We start from the raw sequence: 21,517 nt of genomic DNA, 5'->3' as shown, positions 1-21,517 counted from the left end.
TATATCGTCAGTTCATGTAGTTTTATATATACAGTAGAGCGTCGATTATCCGAAGTAATTGGGGGACATGGGTGTTCGGAAAACTGGTTTGTTCGGATAATCGAACTGTACTGTACTGTACTGTACTGTACTGCACTGTACTTCTACAGCCAGTGCCAAACCGACAGAAGTGTGCTGATTGTTGAAACACAGCGACTGGCGGCTTGGCCGGTCAGCAGCGCCTTATGAAGGCCCCATTAGAAGCAATGTTCCGCCAGCGGTGGCTCAGTGCGGTGACTACTGTGGGAAACTTGGTTTGGGAGTGAGGGGGATGATGGACGGTAGGGTGGGAGAGTAACAGGTGCGAGCGAGTACACAGTTCGGTTAAGCGGTCGTTCGGTTGACCGACGTTCGGATAATCGACGGTCTACTGTAGTTACGATTTTAAAAGTTGAAAAATGCATGTAATTTTTTTTTCTCTAAATACTACTAATCAACTTTTGAAATATCTTCTCTTATCTATAAGAGTTCTTTCTTTTAAACTTTTTTATGATAACAATAGTTGAAATGTATAGTTCAGAAATACTGAAAAATAGTCATAAATTGTCAAGATGTCCTCTGTAGATATAGACACTTAATATATGTAGCCTTGGAAAATATTATAAAAATCAAGGAAATATTATGTTCGACACATATAAATGAACTGTCACGAATAACGCATGTATTAAACAGATATTCTTATTAAAGAAGGATAATTCTATTATGGCAGTTCTATATCAGCTTTACATTCTCTCTGTACTACTTGCGAGCGCTCATTGCGTTCTATTTTATAAGAAACATTTTAATCATAAAAGTCCATCAAGTGTTTATCTAAAATCCTTGGATGTGGCAGAAGATGTTGGCGAACCCCTTATCTTGACGCCACTGATCGAAGCAGGAAATATTGAAGAAGCTCGGAATTTGTCTCTGGTCGGAGATCTTGGGATCGAAGGCATCCCTAGTTACTCTGGGTATTTTACCGTTAATCCTGAATACAATGGAAACATGTTTTTCTGGTATTTTCCAGCCAAGGTAAGTTACCTTGAAATATAAACATAATTTTGAATGTTATAGTCAAAGGCAGGTTATAACTACTTTGCCAAATGTAACTAGATGGATTGAGTATACTCGTAAATCAGAGATAGAGTGACCAGTCCTCCTAACCTGTGATTGAAATGGGTAGTATATGGAAAACCTAAATGAGGGAGCTAAATTAAGTGGTGTGAGGAAAATATACTTGAAATAAATGTTAACAAATGTAAAGTAATGGCATTTACAAGATGGAAGGTACCGACATATTTTTGATATTCAATTGACAACAAGATATTACCAGCTCCGGAAATAGTTACGGACTTAGGTATCTTATACCATAATTCCAAATTTTTAATATTCGATTGTCATCCCGAGACAGCCCATGCTAATTTTACCCTGAAAAGTCCCAAGGGTTCTCTGTGAGACTCATTGCTGCATATACAAGCTACCTGAACCCACCGCGTCCATTTTTATTTTCCGTTATAAATAGAAAAGGCTAATCACTACTTTACTATGAAATCATTTGTTAATGGTAATGCAAAATGAACAGCATCAAATAATTACAAAAGTTCATATTTCAGTAAGAACTTCAGAGACACCCTTTGGGCTGTCTCGGTTAAGCGAATAGAAATCTTGGAATTGATACTTAGAAGTGGACGAGAGTTTGAAAAAAACTAAAACAATTCAAAGACTTTATGAACTCTATCGTTAAATGTTTGACAAAGGGTCGTATCTCAAAATAGCACTTTTTCAGACACAATATAACCGTACTTTTTCAGACATACAAAGAAATATAATTCCATACAGGAGAAAAAAGTTAATTATGCAGTAATTGATCAATAATTTCACATAATTTGGAATAGATAATGAGTTATTAGATATGCAATTGTTTTCCTGTCTGCGTAATTATTATTTCTTTCTTTATGTCTGAAAAAGTGAGATTTTGAGATACGACCTTTCATCAAATAGTTGACGCTATGTTCGTTATAAATTGGAATATGCAAGTAACTTTGTGTAATCCACTCTTCAAGAATAATATTGCCAAACTATGTAGAAGAAATCAATCAAAATTTCTAAGGCATCTAACGTACAAAGCAACACATATATACCCACAGACAGATAGCAGCAACTCTGTAGATACTAATTTTGGTATCATGAGTTTACAACAAAGAAGAACTCTATTTTACATGACATCCCTTTATAAAATATTAAATGGTAATGTTGATTGTAACGAACTTATTACATCTTTCCATATTCATAGTCCACTTCGAAATATGTGACCATTAACTTTGATATGTTTTATTCCGGAAAACTAAGGACTACTATGCTCTAGAAGTCACCAACATGGAGAATGAGTGTAACTTATAATAATATAAATAAAAAAATAAAGAAATTTATTTACGTTGTAAGATAAAAGCTTTTTAAGAAAAAATAAAAGGAATTTGTAATAATGTGTAGTACACAGAGAAAAATCCGTTCTCCGGACAGTGGTATATTGTACAGTGGGCGACACTTCTAAATGGTACAGCCATATGGAGATTTACGGCTAAGGTGTACCATTTAAAAGTGTCCACCGCTGTACAAATATACGGTATCCTCTTGCTTCAGTACGGAGCATACGTTATCCGTATGCTACATAGGCACTGCCCTTAGATGTTACATCATGTCGATATCTGACATCTAACAGTTTTCCGTATATCACATCCATATACTTATGTTACCTTCGTCGACTATATGTTATATACGTCCATTTGTATGTGAGATCCTGACCGCCTACATTGTTTCATACGGAAAGTACGTATAGATGGAACACTTATACAGAAAGTCTTTTTAAGTACGCCACCTACACTTTTTCTCAGTGTAGCTGCAAAAATAGTGTAAACAATGTATGAACACTGTAAATGTTTTTTAACCTGTTGTGTTCAAATCCAATAAAATAAAATAAAATAAAAGTAAAAGAAGGTTGATATTGGTACATGAGTGAAGGACATCAGCCATCACATTCCTAGTACCTATGCTTATACACGTACGCGACAGCTTAATGAAGTCTGATCTTTTGTCTCATCCGGACATTCTTTAAAAGTATACGAGTACCTCCATTTCATATTTTCTTCATTCCTTTTCTTACTTCTAAGCGTTTTCTTTTATTTTCCACCCACCCGTTTCACTATTTGATATTTTGAAACGATACTCTATAATATGTCGGGACTATTCGGCAGGATAGACGTGGATTCAATTTCTGGCGAGAGCTCGATTAGTTTGGATCCTACATTGAGTTGTATATCCAGATATTATTAGATATATAGGTTCGGTGTAAAAAAAAGAAAAAAAAAAAAAGTGAGGTTAAATTCTAAACAGCCGATTGAAAAGTGACGCCGATAATTTTTCAATACAGCCGGCCATCACAAGTTATCGAACGTCACAGTGATATATACAGAAATAAATAAATACATATTTTTGTTCAGATTTTTAAAATGTTATCTATCTATATACCGGTAAACAAAAATGAAAGTGACTATGGTTGTGATTTAATAACTCTTGAACCACCCGAGCGATCTCGATCAAATTTTTAACACAGATGAGGTTCGAGCGTGAAATGGTTTTAATCATTGCGTTTTGACGGTGCAACTTACAAGGATAAGGCAGACTTTGGTAAGTGAACTTCGGGGCCATTTTTTGCAATGTGGTAGTGCACATTTACAGAGTTAATATTACAAACTGGGAGAGCGCAATGGCCAAAAATAACTGAGAAAAAACATCCTAAAGTTTTCTACTCACCGCATATATTGTAAACTTTGCAGGTGACGGCGTGGCAGAGTGAGAAGAACCTGAGACTCAAATGCAAATGGTCCCGGGGTCGATTCCCATTGCGCGTCTTACGATACATGCGGCGAGTAGAAAACTCTAAGACGGGTTTTCTCGGTAATTTTTGGCCATTGGGCTCTCCCAGTTTGTAATATAAACTCTTTAAATGTGCAACTACCACCTCGCAAAAAATGGCCCCGAAGTTCACTTACCAAAGTCTGCCTTCTCCTTGTTAGTAGAGGGGGAGGGGGAGATATTAAAAATGACCGATATTAGTGTCGAATCCATAGTTTCCGGGGTCTCTGAGATGAACAGTGGCATTTCCAATGCAGTTTAAATCCAAATTCAGCCCCGCAACTTGAGGGAGGAGAAGGGGATATATATATATATATATATATATAAACGATCGATATCAAAGAGTGCTTCAGTAACAGAAAAAGTGACTAACAGAACATATCACTATTTTATCTTGTTTTAACCCAGCAAAGCGAGTAATTGACGCAAGTTTCCTCTGAAACTAAATTGTAATTTACAGGTATCCAGTTCTATAAGGATTTGATCTTTTAATTTGTATCTTTTAGAATAATTTGTTGATGGGATTTAATTGACAAGTTAGGGGGGTAAGTTTTGGATTGGTTTCATGTTTAACTTCTGATTTTAGTAAAGTAACTAGGTTTGCTTCCTTCTGTACCTTAGTGTTATTTCTCTCCTGGAGATAATCTGGCTAAATAATTCGACACGGCTGCACACTTTCTTGATTTTGGCACATACCAATAGCGATGAAATTATCACCAGGATTTTGCGTTTCTATCCATGAAGCTACACCACTTATCGATGTTACAGAGTCTGTGTGAACTCTTGAGCCTCTCTGGAACGAAGTAGAACAAAACTTAAATCCCTCCATACCCAAATCGGGATCATATGGTAAATAGGTAGGTTTTTAGGTAGAAACCTTAAAAATTATACCACCTCAACTTTGCATCAGCTTTTCAGAGAAACAGAAAAGAATACACCATGTATAATCCAATTTAATTAAAATTGAGCAAAACATCATTAGAGATATATTTAGAAATTAACGTCCAACACTCAAGAGCTTTTTTGTGTGTTTTAAATGTGTGATTTTTATAATTCTATTTTCAGACGAACCCAGAAGACGCACCAGTTCTTCTATGGTTACAAGGTGGCCCTGGTGGATCATCTCTATTTGGATTGTTCACAGAAAATGGACCTTTCATGGCGGTACTAAGTGATGAAAGGAAATGTGGTTTGGTAATGAATAATTACTCCTGGCATCTCACACATAATTTAATTTATATTGACAACCCTGTAGGAACAGGTAAGTGAAAATTATTCATGGAAGAATTTAGGTTATTAAAACTCTCTTATAACACGATTCTGCACTTTCAGTTTTATTGTTGTTTTTAACCAGAGAGGTAATATCAAAACCAATTCAGAATCGGGATATTCCGGGTACGAACCAGTGGCCAGCGATCCTGATTAAATACTATATATATTTTTTTTACCTCAGTTCTACTAGACGATTGTTGGGAAAGACCTATAAATAAAGGTCTAGTCTATTTCTTTTCTGTTGTTGCTGATTGGTAATGATCCAACAAAAAATGGTCTCGTAGGTTCTGTTTGGAGCATGTTAAATGAATAAACAATAGAATCCTAAATCACATACAACATATATCGTACCTGTATTGCCAACTGAGATCCGGAATGTTACGTAAAGGGAGGAATGATACGAATGAATCTTCTATTTCTTCCAAGCATAGGGCCACTGGGGCTCACCAATTATCTTCAATCTTTATTTTGTATATTTAATATTGTAAATTTTTATAGTTATTTTTTGAATTTCTATCTAAATGAAAAAAACCGCGATAGTAGTGACATAGGCACCTACCTGCCAACAGCGCTGCTCGGTTCAAGGCTTGTTGGTAGCAAGATTTTTCTCTTTCTACTTTCATGCTAATCCGGCTCAATATTTTATTCAACTTTTGTAAAAATGGATACCTGAAGCAACTTGGATAAGTAAAGATGGCTTGACCGTGGTATTAACTACATTACCTCTATTGTGTGAGCTTTTACCTTCACACAGCCCATGGGCGCAAGACACGTGTTCTGTATGGAGGACGGCCTTTACTTTCAGACTTACAAACTAGGCTGTGTATAAGTATGGGGAGCCTTTAGAATGCTATGTTTGTCATTTGACAGGAAAATCTTATAAAATGCTATGTCTGTCAGTCATCTATCTCTTGACAGGGAAGTCGTATAGAATGCTATGAGTGTCAGCCGTCTGTCTCATGACAAGGAATTTCTCATGCAATGCTATGTCTGCCAAGGTTCATTTCATGACACAAGTTTTATAAAATGCTATGTCTGTTAGTCGTCTGTCTCTTGGCAGAGAAGTCTTATAGAATGCTATGACTGTCAATCGTTTATTTCTTGACAGGGAAATCTTATAAAATGCTATGTCTGTTGGTAAGCTATCTCTTGACAGGAAAGTCTTATAGAATGCTATGAGTGTCAGCCGTCTGTCTCATGACAAGGAATTCTCATACAATGCTATGTTTGCCAAGGTCCGTTTCATGACACTAAGTTTTATAAAATGCTGTCTGTCAGTCGTCTGTCTCTTGGCAGAGAAGTCTTATAGAATGCTATAACTGTCAATTTATCTCTTGACAGGGAAGTCTTATAGAATACTATGCCTGTTGGTCGTTTGTCTTTTGACCGGGAACTCATAGAATGGTGTCTGTCAACCGTCTGTATCTTGACATGTATCACAGCAAACATACTAAAAGAAAGCAGGGCCGGCAGGTTCTATGTTTTACCTTGACAGATTCAAACCGGAAGTGGTAGAAATCAACTGTTTCGGTTTCAACATTGATTACAATAAAGTAGAAACGGTTATAGATAAGGTGAGTGTTTCGAACGAATTCAACTTTAAAAGAATAAGTTCTCTTTGTACTCTAATTTCTCTAGTAATACCGAAAATATAATAGGTATAGTACTTCCAGTTTTAATACTGATTTTCATAGACCAAAACTGCTAAGAGATTGGAGGAAATAATTTTCTGATGTGGATTTAGAAAACAATGTGAAATATATCAGTTTTAAATTCCACGGTTATGTCGGGTAGGCTAATGGAGAGAGAATAAATGAAATAATGGAATGAAGGAAGTCGGAAAACCCCGAGGAGAAAACTAATACACGATGTTTGTCGGCCAAGAACAGGATTTTGTAGATACCCCCACACTTAGCAGAGATGAACCACTGTGCAGTCGCTCCTCTTATTTGAATTTGGAATTCGAAGGATAGTTTTAATCTCCAGACTTACTAGTCCATTCAAACTGGTAGTGGTAGAAATCAACGATTTCAAGTTTCGACTTGAATTCCAAATCAGCTATTGGAAAACAGTCTGAAATTGTTTACTAATATAGGTATGGATTTGCATAATTTGGAAGTGTGCTGTAGTTTTATAGTGTAGTTTCAAGTTCAAAATTAAAATTTTTTAAAAGGGAAGTTTGAAGTTCAACACCGCATGAACAACTGATATTTCCGTTAAGTTGGCAAACAAAACAATAACTGTGCAGTCTATGGTCTTACAATTAATGGATTACAAAAATAATTTTAAGGAGGTACAGTACTTGTGTATAAAAGTGAGGTATTAGTCCATTTTTTTTTTTAGTTTTTTGGATGGAGGTTACTTGGCATCCAAGCGGTCCATATCCATATGTAGACTGAACTCGTACGAGATCCTTGTGTGTACGAGATTCCTGTACTACTGATATCGTGAACAGAATCACTTTACTCATTCAATAAATGAAGTCCAAAACTGTTCTCGTGTACAAGAAAAAATATAGATTAATCCACAGTTCTCTGATTTAGCGTAATATTTGGTTAGAAATAAGTTGATTATATGTAATCTCTATTGCAGGTTTTAGCTTCACTAACGAAGGTGGTTATGTGACCAATGAAGTAGAAGTTGGAAGAGATTTATACGCTGCCCTACTTCAGTTCTTCAAAGTGTTTCCAGAACTTCAAGATAACGACTTCTACGTGAGCGGAGAATCATATGCTGGTCAGTATGGTGTATATACGACTAATGCGAAATATCTTAATAGTATTACGCATTCTAGCTTTCAGTAAAACAGCTAGTATTGTTGAATTATTGTCAATATGATAAACATATATATACATGCAATATAAAGGTTCATATTACAAAAATGCAGGAAACATTTTGCATTGTTGTGACTAATCCTCATATGTAAGTCATAGGAGTATGTGCTTCCTTTGAATGTCAGAATAATAGATTAAATCCGGTAACATATATATATATATATATATATATATATATATATATATATATATATATATATATATATATATATATATATATATATATTCACTCAGAGTAAATCTTTCAATTATTGTGATCAACCTTATATTTCAGCGCCATCAAAATTTCTTTTCCTCGAATTTGTCCAGAAAAAAACACACATCATTCTTTAACTCCAAACGTATCATCGCGGGGAGCGCGGTGGCTCAGTGGTGCCGGTGGGTGTAGCCGAGCGGTCTGAGGCGTTAGGCTGGTGATCGCGAGGTGAAGCCCATTGGGGGTTCGAGTCCCTCTGTAGCAGCAAGGGTGGAATTTTAATTGTCCTCGATGTTTCTGTGTTTGTGTCCCTGTCGTGTCTAGTAGTCCTGAAAAGTGGTTGCAGTTGAAAATAAGTCAGGAAGTTTTAAAAAAAGTTTTAGAGCGTTCACCTCCGGTGCTTGGGAACCGTGGTTTGATCCTAGCTCGCGCCGCGTGGATTTTGTGGTGACCAAAGACCGTGCTCGTGGGTTTTCTTGGGGTTCTCCCGTTTCCTCCCACTTTCTTCATTCCACCACTTTCACTCATCTCTCATCATCACCGTCTCGTTTAGCCTAATCGGCATACCCGTGGGACGTAAAACTTAAAGATTTCATTTTTTTAAAAAAACAAGTCATTGTGTTCAACTCGATCTCTTCTATCGATTAATATAAGTCTCATAAATGTGAACAATGTTTTAGTTAATCAAAAATTTAAGTTTAAGCGTTATCCAAAATGTTGGACTCTACCTCTCTAACCAAACTGAGAACTGAAATTTTGGTAGAGACATAGAGGAAAGTTTTATTAGTATATTTTTCAATATCAGTCCCATTGTAATACATATCTGACATTGTTTAATGTACGGCATTTATTTTTAAGCTGACAAAATAAATTAGTTTCTTAATTTAGAAAAAAAATATACGCATAACGTTTACTGGTCCTATTTTTAAGAGCCCAATGAAGTGTATTTCATTGATATGTGTTTCACATCTCGATTTTTTTCGTTTTACATTAATAATATTGAATTATTGTGTTGTTTTGATAATATTGGTTACATGAAACATTTGTCTTTCATATTCTTATAGTTTCGTTAAATGAAGTTTCTCTCTTACTGGACAAATTAAAAGCATCTTATAGTTTCAATATATCTTTTACATACTTTTATACGACTTGCCTATTGGTTTCAGTAAAGTTGTGCATTTGTAAAAAATTTTTCATGTTTTTTTTTTAAAATAAAAATTGTTAGTTATGTTTCTTTATTTCTTTTAAGGTAAATATATACCAGCCATAGGATACACAATACATCAAAATAATCCAACAGCAGATTTGAAAATCAATCTCAAAGGTAAGTTGACTATTGATGACAAATCAAAACAGTGTTAAGTTATATTTTTTTCTATTTGTATATACATACTTTGCGAAAGATATTCTCTACACATTAATTTACCGAAACGTGGCTTCCTAAAAAGGCAAACAACCTTTATTCATAAAATTCTTGTTTTATCTTTTATGCATAATTAATTGCTATATTTGGTTTGAATTTTAGCACGAATGAATCACTTTTTCTTTCATTCAGTCACTCGAAGTCTCTGTAAATAACGGCGTATGCTGTGTGTCAGGATTTCTATACCAGTGTCCAGATATTTTCTTTTATTTTGTTCGTGGTATGTCACGGAATAGAAATAGAAACATGACTACGCATTCTATTACGCAACCTTCAGTCCCTACCTCCTTAGAAATGTTCCTGCTCTTCCCGGGTGAATCTGATGAAAAATTTATTCAAACTTTTGAACGGTTGGATGTTGTGTCCTCATGGTCACATCAAAAGAAGACCCAGATTTTTCACTTTTGTTTCTCTAACATCTCTCTCTTCCGGTATAAATCCAAAGATGAACACGCTACGCTTACAAAAGCTGGACAGAAATAAAGAAAGTATTTTTTAGCACAGTTTTCTAGTTTTGGTCCTCGATTAACAATTGCAGTCAAATATAAGGCGAATGTGCAACTTCCTGACGAATTCTTACTTGCTTACATTTATGCCAAACAACATTTAAGTAAGCAACTTTCTAAGGAACTAACTTTTACTGACCTCCTTTCAAACATTATCTGTGGATTACTGCCTAAATACATGGATTTCGCCCAACGGCCTATAGCCTAGTTTGATGCATTCGTCTTCAGCAAGCTGAATTGTTAGCCTCTCTAAGCTTAACTTCCTCTAGTGTCGAGTTATCTTCTTCCCGCCTGCCCCACGAATGTTTCCGAGAATGCGTTGCCAACTATAATTTCAAAATTAGATTCACTCACATTGTTACATAATTCCTTAAGGAACAGTGAAAGCAAAACATTCTCTATAGTTTTTGTATCTTCTTCCAGAGATCCCTGTCTCTTTTCCCGAAATAAGTGACGCTCATGTGACAGATTTCCCACATCCACAAGTCACCCTCTGCTTCCAGCAGATATCGTCATGAATGCTCAGCTTGCCGGTCTTAAGTCTAAGAGCAGAAATCCCGGGCTACTGCTGCAGACTGTGGTTATACAAAGTGTGGAACAGGTGGCCCAACGCGTTCCTCTCCCCAAACTCAGGGTAAAAAAATACCTCATGGTTCACGAGGACGTAATCACTCACGAAAAGAGTCCTTTCAGCATTTCACGACTCCCCGAAACCCTCGCGCGTATGAGATGCACCCAGTCTTCTTTCCTCTTACCCTGAGTGTTATTCCTTCACTGAAGTTCCTTTTTCATCGCTACACGGACCCTCCATAAACCCACCAAATTCTCAGGAGTCCAACTAAAAAAACTTGTAACTTTGCTTGCCTTTGCGCCATGAAATCCCTCAATGCTGCAGAGGACCTTTGCCGACTCAATTCCCACACTCTTAGTAATGGCGTTAGCTCCCTCAGCTCCACACCACTGCATCTTGTTTTTGCCCCATCCCTTCCACACTATTCCACTTCGGTCAAGTTTCTGTCCATAAACCTTTTCCACCAACATTACATTCCACCAAGCCCTGTCCCGGAATCACATCCACGTTAACCAGTCAAATCCCTTCAGTGCCATCACCTACTCCCTTAGGATTAGAATTTCCAGGCGCAAATGCAGATTTGAGCCAACTAACTATGTCCAAACTTTGGTGGCAGATATACCTCATAGAACCACCACTGTACACTCTGGTTCGTTCCCCATTTCCAGTTCCTCCACTATCTCCTTTGCACAAGTAGAACTCACACCACCTTCCCCTTCCTCTTCTGCAAATTGTCACATATCTCAGCCGACTAAAACTACACAATCAAACTTAACAATTTCGTTAAAGTTTCACAAGCAATTACCTATGATAACGGAGAAAAAGACTGTAAGACACATCATATTCTTATAGATAGTGGCACTGAAGTGAATCTCCTCGTTGAATCCTCAGTTCTTCCAACGGCTCTTTCTCTTTGAAAATTACTTTAATACGTATTTCAAAAGTAGATTTAGAACGCCTAACATTACGAATATTAACTGGCAAACAGTCCTTTATAATTCTTTTTCGAATATCCCCCGTTCCGAGTAGCCCAATATTGCTTTCTAGTAATTTTACAGGACCATAATGGTGAAATTGATTGATTCAAAATCTCGCACATTAAGTGAGTTTGGTATTTGCCCCCAACCCTCCCGTGGCCCAGCAACAATTCAGCCCATACTACTTATTATATAAAGAGACTCAACTTTGCACTCCAAAAATCACACGTGGTAGTTAGTTCCGATAATTTCGACATTTTTATAGTTAACCTCACTCTGTGTCATGTTAAGTTTAAACGATATAGATTTAGGCATACCTTTCGCTCAGAGGGGAAACAAAGCAAAAGTTATCACTATACGGAAGCTATACGAGCCATCAGCTCAGCAGGTTGAAAACAAGAAAAAAGAGAGACTAGCTGAAATAACTCCTCACATAGATTAGTAGGTTTCGCATTAGTGAAGTCCTCACACCTCTGAGAAAGAACAATTCTTAGCATTTCTTAACAAGCATGTTATTTGTTTTCAATGGTTAGACCAAGAATTTTGCTCCATTGATGCGTATGAGGTTTCACTTGATTTCGCTGATAGCGTATTATTTCAGAATGCTCAATTCATAATTCAGCATAAAATCCGCGACAAAGTGTGTAATAAGGTTATTGAATTAATCGGTAATGGTGTCATTTGCCGTTCTGTCAGTCCATACCAAACCAACTTAATTGCAGTTCCTAAACCTAATAGTGAAGACATTACGGTGGTTTTAGATTTGCGTGTGCTTTCGCAAAAGTTGGCTAAAATTTCAGATCTCTTGCCCAGTGTACAAAATACTTTAGATCAACTGCCACTAGCTGCTTATATGGGAAGAGTCGACTTGGTTCAGGGATTCTATCAGTTACACCTTGCCCCGGAAGGTCAAAACACCACTGCCTTTTCCGTTAGAGACTTTGATCTTCTCTTTTCCTAGTATTGTCTCACCAAATTGCCACAGGGTCATTCCAACTCTACTTATAATCTCCGTCACTTTTTAAGAGATATTTATCCACACACCCCTCCCTCGAAGTTTCTCTTGTATGTTGATGATTTTGTGATCTATGGAGCCACATTCGAAGATTTTCTATTCTCCCTAGACAATGTTCTTAAACTAGCAGAGAAATATTTGCTTCTCTTTAGCCTCAAGAAATCAATATTTGGTATTCAAGAAATTTTTTAGCCCATGTAATTTCACGCGGAACAGTACGACCAAATAGTTCGAAAGTATGAGCCATATTAGAATTTTCCGGCCCTGACACAGTTATGAAATTAAAATCCTTTTTGGCTATGGTCAATTATTATAGAAATGTCTAGCCCAATCTTTCGCTAAAAGCAGACCCCTTGTACAATGCTTTAAAAGGAAATCCACGGAAACTTATTTGCACTGAGGAGATGAATATAGCATACAATCAGAAAAACATGTTATCACGCAGGAACTTATATTACAAATTTTCTCAACCTATAACCCTTTGGGGATCTTATGGTACATTTTGTACCATACGCGTTTTTCATGGTACATTGCGTTATTTCTCTTCTATTTGAGCTTTTTCGTCCGTTTTTTTTTGTTTTTGTTTTTCAAGTCCAGAGACATTGTAGAAGACATTACGTATGGTTTCAGACCGTGCTGCGTCCAGACATAGGAGGTGATGACGTCATAAGTCAAAAATTTCTCTTCTCATTTTCTAAGCCTATGTTCAATATTTTTTGGCGGGCTTATTTTTCTACGTAGAAGATTGAAATTTTGCACAGACATTCAGTCTACCGAGTAGTATTTACCAGATTTTTTGTTCCGATGTCAGTGCTAAAACAGGGGGGAACCAGAGGGGCAAAGGGGTAAAAAAAGGGATTTTTTACCCCAAAATCCCATTTATCGTCATTTTCCCGCCTTACATACATGATGGGGACACGTGAGTCATACCGTATGAAAGGCAGTTCCATTCTGAAGAGAATGACTGTCGAATTATTATTCTAGGGTAATTAGGGACGTCTCAGGGATTTTTTGAAAAATATACTTCTATATAGGGAAATATGGGGCATTGTCGGTATATATATTTTTGGCGGGCTTATTTTTGAACGTTGAAGATTGAAATTTTGCACAAACATTCAGTCCACCGAGCAGTATTTACCAGATTTTTTTCCGATGTCAGTGTTAAAATAGGGGGGAACCAGAGGGAAAAAGGGTTAAAAAAGGGATTTTTTACCCCAAAAATCCCATTTATCGTCGTTTTCCCGCCTTACATACATGATGGGGACACGTGAGTCATACCATCTGAAAGGAAGTTCCATTCTGAAGAGAATGATCGGCGGATTATAGTCCTAGGGTAATTACGAATGTCTCAGGAATTTATTTCCCTCAAATCATAGTGTTTTATGGTACTTTGGGGCATTGTGGGATTTTTTGATAAAAATTCTCCCGCCTTTACTTTTCAAGATAGAAACTTGAAATTTTGCACACACATTCAGTATACCAAGTACTATTTATCAGATTTTTTTAGATGGCTACGATTACACAGGGGGGGTCCAGGGGGGGCCAAAGTTCGAGAAAAAAATTTTCCCTCCGAAATTTTCACTTTGACATTTTCTTTCCCGCTTCTGGTATATGGTATGAGCATGCAGGTAGTATCATTTGAAAGCCAGCTCTATTCTGAATAGAACGAGGTATGAACCATGATCCTAGGATAAATAGTGCGGATGCAGTAGCTGCTTGACTGAAAGTCTCAAAAATAGCCCAAAAAGCCAAGATCTCCTAAGGGATAATACAGAGCATACATTAATGTGTGACTCCGCACTGGAATCTGAAGAGCGTGCGTTAGTTAACTTACAAGGGAACATATTATATTGATAGTAGCATTGCCAAATCAAACAATGCGCAGTCAATAGAGGAGTGAAGAAAAGTGAGGAATCCAAAGTTTTATGGGCCGACACCCAGAAACACAAGAGATACACAAGAAATAAGGATCTAGAATCACATGAAGATAGCAATGCTAAAGATACACTGAAACAGCAAAAACTTCAAAATAATTAAGGTAATCAAAATGACATTTACATAGGAGTATTGTAAGCAAATATTATACCCACAGGCATGCTCAATAACATCATATGTAATACATTGTTGCCAACTGAGCACAAAATGAAGTTTTGTTAAACGACACGGAACACAAATTATAGCAGCTAGAAAATCTAATTAGGAATAGAACCATACCTGTGAAACCTTGATGTACAGTGTTGCCAACGTTTGATGATAAGCCTATATGAATCTTGGATGTAGAAGAGTACACACAATACACGAGTCGAGCTAGTTAAAACCAAAATATAAGACCACAAACAGGAATATAATCACTGAAGTTCAAAACTAATGGACGAAGGGCAGCATAGAAGCATTGTTTCCCAAGGAAAATGTCAGAATAGTACCAAAACACAACACATAAGCTGAAATGAGCAATGCCTTTGGATTACCAAGTTGTCCGCAGGCTCGCTCGGAGTGCTTAATCAACAGCCACACTGACAAACTGACTTCCAATAATGTATGAGGTGCTACAACATTCAGGGCATCAGAAACGTGAGCCTGCTAATCAATTGCCAATACAAAGGCATGCATCTTTCAGTTTTGTGTGTTGTTTTTGATACTATTGTGATTTTCCACTTGGGCAAAACTGCTTCGACACTGTGCTTCGTCTCTTATTTTCGTACTTCAGTGATTATATTCTTGTTTGTGGTCTCAGATTTTGGTTTTAACTAGTTCGACTAGTGTCCTGTATGTACTCTTCTACATTAAAAATTCAAGTAAGAATACATATAGGCCTATCCTCAAACATTTGCAACACTGTACAATAAGAGTTCACAGGCATGCTTCTACTTCTAATTAGATTTGATTGATATCTTCATATGATTCTAGACATTTCTTTCTTGTGTATCGCCTGTGTTTCTGGAAGTCGGCCCATAAAACTTTGGATTTCTCACCTTTCTTCACTCCTCTATTGACTTTTCATCGTTTGATTGGGCAATGCTACTATCAATATAAGATGTTCCCTTGTTAGGCAGGAAGGACCAGAGTCGTAACAATCGTCAATGGGCCCCATTCGCCCGATTTTTGAAGATAATATTAGTCGTTATCAGTATTTAAACTACCTTACAATTCATTTTCCGTATGTGGAATATGTACCAATACATCTTAACATTTCATCTTAGTAACAAACTTATTTTGCCCTCTTAATTATTCCTAAAGGCAAGCCATGTTCAAAATGTAAATATAATTTAAATATTAAAACGAAAAATAGCTTTCGTTACACAACTCACAAGATCTTGAAGATTGATAGCTTAGTCTGCTTCCTTGCGTGGAGAATACAGAATTGCGATGGATGGCTGCATTAATTCCCTTATCAGACACTGTGAAACCTTTCTTCTTGCACTGTGTTCTTATTGGGCTATAGCTGTAGACTATATCAGAAAGTGCTACAATGTGGACCTCCCAAAAAGGGTCGATTTTCGGCGGCATTCTGCTCACACACGTCTCTTCTCTGCACGGCTTGTACACAAGTGTCTGGCTACTCCGTACTGCGTGCGTCACGTTACTGACGCGAAACTAGCGCCTCTGGTGGCGACTGCAAATTGCTACCATAAGGATGAAACAGCCTTCTGTAGCAAAAGAGTGGCTGAAAGAAATGCAAAGTGTTCATCATTATGCTAATTATGAAGAATCTCCGTATAATATTTGTCTTAAGTTGAAAGATCAAGTAGGCTAACTTCTTATTTTTAATGGTCTTACCCATTTATGGACCCCCAAAAGAAGAGGACCAGATATTACTGCAGCAAGGGGTCCTGAAGAAATAACGCCCCGCAAAAATAACCAGTCTACTATATATAAAAATCAATTGAGGAAGACTCTTCGTTGTAAGATAAAGGGGATGTCTATCATGTTTCAACTGTTACATCGAAAAATTAACTCGCTAACTTGGAAACCCGAGAACTACCATCCTGCAAGAGGCCTCAAAGAGACTTGTTAGAGCATTCACATGCAGTGGCATTGGAAAGTCCACTCAAAGACACCGAAAACTTCTACTATAGTATGTTGATGTATAAATTTCAAAACGAGTGAAAGAAACTGTATTATGATGAGTTAATTGGTTCCTTTTTCGCAGATATTAAACAAATGTGTTCTAACTGAATTTATTACTTTATCTGTATTTTTTTTTATTAAAGAGCATTATAATTAATGAAGTACTCAGTCGTCTTTAAGATTCGGTAGATTATCCTTATAAACGCATTGTTGCATTTTTGAACGCACAATCTTTTACTTGTATGTTCAACACATTTTCTTCTGCTCTGTGAGATTTATAAAAGAATTAATACATTTATTCTGGATGCATAAGCATAGCAACCCATTAATTACCATTAAGAGTCAAATAGTTGATTTTTGTGTTTCTAGGATTAGCAATTGGAGATGGTTTCAGTGACCCCCTCACCATCCTTAACCTTGGAGAATATGTGTATCAAATAGGTTTGGTAGATGCTAAAACAAGGGATCTAATTCAGAGTTACGAAGAACGTGCAAGAGAGTACATTGAAAATGGACTATGGCTACAAGCGCAATGGGTATGCAGCGTATACCAAGATTTTTGAAAAACCTATTTGTTTTGTATTTGTTAATAAGGTTAAAGTTAAGTGAAACTAAACTTCAAAATCAGCTTCTCATTCCGTAACTGGGCGAATTATATCCAGATTTTGTTCGAAGTAATACTAATAATAAAAATTAAAGATGTTCAGAGATACAGTAATTGTGATTTTCCCGCTTTTAACGAAAGAAAAATATACAAGCGTAGAAATCGCGTAGAAATCGTACAAGCGTAGAAATCGCGTAGAAATCGTACAAGCGTAGAAATATAATCGTATTTGTAGAAAAAGGAAGTCCTCGTTGTACTTACTTTCTATTAGTGTTATTGTTGATATGTTGTGTTAATTGAATACTCTCCTAGAGTTCGGCTCACACTTCTTGACGTTTAAGGTGTGACCTCGTTTTCACAATATCCCATGTAAGTTGGGCGACGTTGTCTAACAGCTTTGTTCCTGAATTAGAAGAAAGCAATTTCAAAGGCACGTCCTTAATATATGCCACTATAGCGTTAATATACGTAAGGTTACAGTCCGGCTCAAACTTCCTGACGTTTAAGGCGTGACTTCCTTTTCACAATATCCAATGTAAGTTGCGCGACGTTGTCTAACAGCTTTCTTCCTAAATTAAAAGGAAGGAATTTCAGAAGTACGTCCTTATGTTAGTCGTTACTATAGTGTTAATAAATTTGTAAGAATGAATTTGTTTTTCAACATATTAATTTCTCGCGCTAATGTTTGACGTTATATCTGTAGAAGAAAGGAAGCGAAATCCGACAACATCGCACCTGCGCACAGACGTCAAGAGGTTTAAGCCGGACATTAGGAGTCTCTACATGCAATAATCTGGGTAAGATAATTCACATTCGTGTTATTTTCCGATCTCAAAATGTTAATGGTACTAAGTGTTTTTCTGTAGGTTTTTGTTAGCTTTTACTCTGACATGTATGATCATTTTTGTTCTGGATTTGAATAGGATATTTGTTAGTATGGGGAAGGTAATAACACCGATGAGTTTATACTTTCTAAACCAGTAGATTATATTCAGTGTCTTGTCATTGAAAAGCCTGTTTGAAGTAAGACCTTTTGTATGTTTGTTTACAAAGCAAATCAAATCAAAATCATTTAGATATACTGTTTCATAAACACAAAATATGCCCTAATATTAAAATCTCAGATTATATATCTTACGGAAACTTTTGCATATTGGACATTTGTTTCATATAAAACCCATATTTACCAAAAAGAGGAGAGGCTTTATGGAAAAATAATCCCAAGGAATTCATTAAATGGATTGTACGGTAGTATACAAAGATACTTGAGCCTTATATAACTTACATTTTAAATCTTGATCTAGTAAGTTTAAGAGTAAGGAATCTGGTTTTTTTTATATTCGTACGTGAGCTGCCCAGAAATTAACAGACGTTTTGAAATAAAAAGAAGTAACAGAATAAACAAACCAAATCGTATTATATACATTTGAAAGGTACATTCTTAAACTACTGCATTTTTTCACATAATAGCTAAGGCATTTATCATGCCGTGGCACAAGTTTTGACTGTCGTTGCGGTAGAAATCTGATCGGCGGGAAGAGGTTGTAGTCGCTCGCTGCCAAATCCGCTGGGTGATAGAACACCTCCCATCCAAAACCATCCAAGAGCTCTCTGGTACGCTTGGCCGTGTGTGGACGGCCAATGCACCATTTCCTCACTCGGTCTTCACTCATTATTCCATGTCCGTACACTTCACACTGTCAGCGGTAGATTTCAATTGGTTTGTGGTTTCTAGCCAACAAAATCCTAATCATAGAACGCACTTCACAAAAGACGGTACTTTCTATTGCAGCGCACAATGTAACACGTCATAGAAAGCACAGTAAGAGCATCACAGTCCTCACGCTGCCACAGGTGGATGCGTACTGAAGGTGGCAAAGTTCTGACACCAAGATGGCTACTCTAGCCCCGCCAACTGCCGCGATAGGTCAAAACGTCTGGGACCTTTTGGACAGCCGTCGTATTTTGACTCTTTTCTTTAAAAGAAATATTCAACAAATAATCGTAATTGGGGAGGAATTGAAATAGCTTGTTAAGATGAGGAAAATTACCGACAAAGTTTTACTACGTAACGTTAATAAGTAAAAATTCAGCATTGAAAAATCAATATGGTCTGTACCAGAGTGTGACATAAATAAGCCCAGATCTCAACATCAAACCCTGGCTTGGTTTGAGATGGATATCACAATATATTATTTCTTTTTGTATTGCATTAAAGCACAGAACACTTAACGCAACCTCAAAGTATGTATTATAGGGAGCTAGCTTTAATGCGAGGCTGAGGAATTCAGAGTTGATTGGCAGGTTCCCCACCCCGTCGCCAAGAAACGGTCACTCGACGGTCCTGGGCAGGGTTACCAGTGCGTTGTCAAAAAAATTCAGCTAATACTCACTTAATTCAAAGAGTTTATGTACAAAATTCGTTACAGATGCAACTGAAAAACTTTTCGCCGACAGAATTAAAAAAAAACTTGTGGAACGTTGAGAAAAGTGCGTTGAAGTGTGTGGAGATTTTGTAGAAAAATAATGTATGTTTCAGTTTTCTATCACTAGAATAAATGTACCTTTTCTTTTACTTTACTTTTTGACATCTTCTCGTATATTCCCGGTGGGGTCTCATTTGCTTCGAATCTCACGTTAAGCTGTACACTCATGTCCAAAACGATTGTCGCATACCTATAGCTGTCTTCTTGTAAGAATATAATTTGATAATGATTTTTCAGAGTACTTTTAATACTAATACTATATGTATAATCAAGAAATGTATATATGTGGTAAATTTCACAGAAAAGAATTATAAATACGAAAATTAGGACAAGTAGAACAAAATGTTGCTAAATGGACAAAAAAAGTCTTATTTTTGTTTTTATTATTCTTATTTACTGCTTTTTTGATATGAAATTTGTCACATATATGTCTTTCCCGATTATACACATACTAACATTATGAGAAATACCGGGCGAATTCGTTATTAAATTATATTCCTACAACAACATATTTATAGATATGGACACAATAATTTTGGACATGAGTGTACGTCCAATTGTCAGATAGCCTCACTGCTGAGAGAGACTTTAAACTCAAATTAAACAATGGGGTCGTGATGGCTCAGTGGTAGAGCGTTCACCCCTGGTGCTTGGGGTCCCGGTTTGATCCCAGCCCCCGCCAAGTTAACTTTGTGGTGGACAAACACCGTGTGCGTGGGTTTTCTCGGGGTTCTCCCGTTTCCTCCCACTTTCTTCATTCCACCATTTCATTCATTATTCATCATCACCGTCTCCTTTAGCCTAACCGGCATAACCGTGGGACGTAAAACTCAAAGATTTCATTTCATTTTCAAATTAAACAAAATAAAAGCTCATCTACATACAGAAACGTAACCTGAGCGAAACTGTTGTAACTTTACTTTTCATGATAGAGATTAAAATTTAAAATAGAGAGAATGTACATAGAAGGGAAGTATAGTAGATAGTAGACACACCTCATCTCACTACACAAAATAACATTTTTTTTTTTTTATTTTTTGTGACAGGAATATGGAACTTCTATGGATGTGTATCAAAGAGCATCAGGACTCGACTACTACAATTATGTTGGCATCGACAATTATTCGGATGGTCCTTACTTAATTGATTGTCACGAAGCGTTTCTATTTAATCCTGCAGTCCACAAGGCGATCCACGTTGGGAATCACACTTTTGTTTCCATGAGTGATGAGGTTCGCATAGCACTTATTGTGGACTTTATGCAGTCTGTGAAGCCATGGGTAGAAGTTCTGCTAGACAACTATCGAGTATTATACTACAATGGACAATTGGATGTCATAGTTGCCTATCCTTTCACAGAGAAATTCTATCAAACTTTGAACTTCAGTGCAGCCGAGGAGTACAAAAATGCTAAACGTTCTATTTGGTACGTGGGAGAGGATTTGGCTGGATATGTAAAAACAGCAGGGAATTTTACGGAAGTTTTGGTCCGAAACGCTGGGCATATGGTTCCCAGTGATCAACCAGCATGGGCATTGGATCTCATCACCAAATTCACAAGAAATGAGCCTCTGGCTTAGACTTATTCTCGAGAAGAAAAATGAATAATAGAGGAAAAGGTTATGAGTTATATTG

At 36.8% G+C, this 21,517-nt stretch overlaps 1 protein-coding gene across 1 annotated transcript; it reads left to right on the top strand.

Annotated features, from left to right (window-relative positions):
- Window positions 1–741: 741 nt before the first annotated feature.
- On the top strand, window positions 742–21,462 carry LOC145667944 (venom serine carboxypeptidase-like). The gene is made up of 6 exons (XM_081735370.1): window positions 742–1,050; window positions 4,996–5,191; window positions 7,795–7,938; window positions 9,482–9,556; window positions 17,162–17,328; window positions 20,929–21,462. The coding sequence occupies exons 1-6, from the start codon at window positions 742–744 to the stop codon at window positions 21,460–21,462; spliced, it is 1,425 nt and encodes a 474-aa protein (XP_081591496.1).
- Window positions 21,463–21,517: the final 55 nt, after the last annotated feature.

Source organism: Thermobia domestica, chromosome 13, assembly GCF_964235325.1.
Source record: "Thermobia domestica chromosome 13, izTheDome1.hap1.1, whole genome shotgun sequence".
NCBI lineage: Eukaryota > Metazoa > Arthropoda > Insecta > Zygentoma > Lepismatidae > Thermobia > Thermobia domestica.
Note: the sequence above shows the minus strand (reverse complement) of the source record. Positions and strands in the feature narration are given on the sequence as shown.

Coding starts and splice junctions, on each gene's coding strand:
- LOC145667944 (XM_081735370.1), top strand. CDS start 742: ATGGCAGTTCTATATCAGCTTTACATTCTCTCTGTACTACTTGCGAGC. Junction 1,051..4,995: donor TCTGGTATTTTCCAGCCAAG/GTAAGTTACCTT, acceptor TTCTATTTTCAG/ACGAACCCAGAAGACGCACC. Junction 7,939..9,481: donor GAGCGGAGAATCATATGCTG/GTCAGTATGGTG, acceptor ATTTCTTTTAAG/GTAAATATATACCAGCCATA.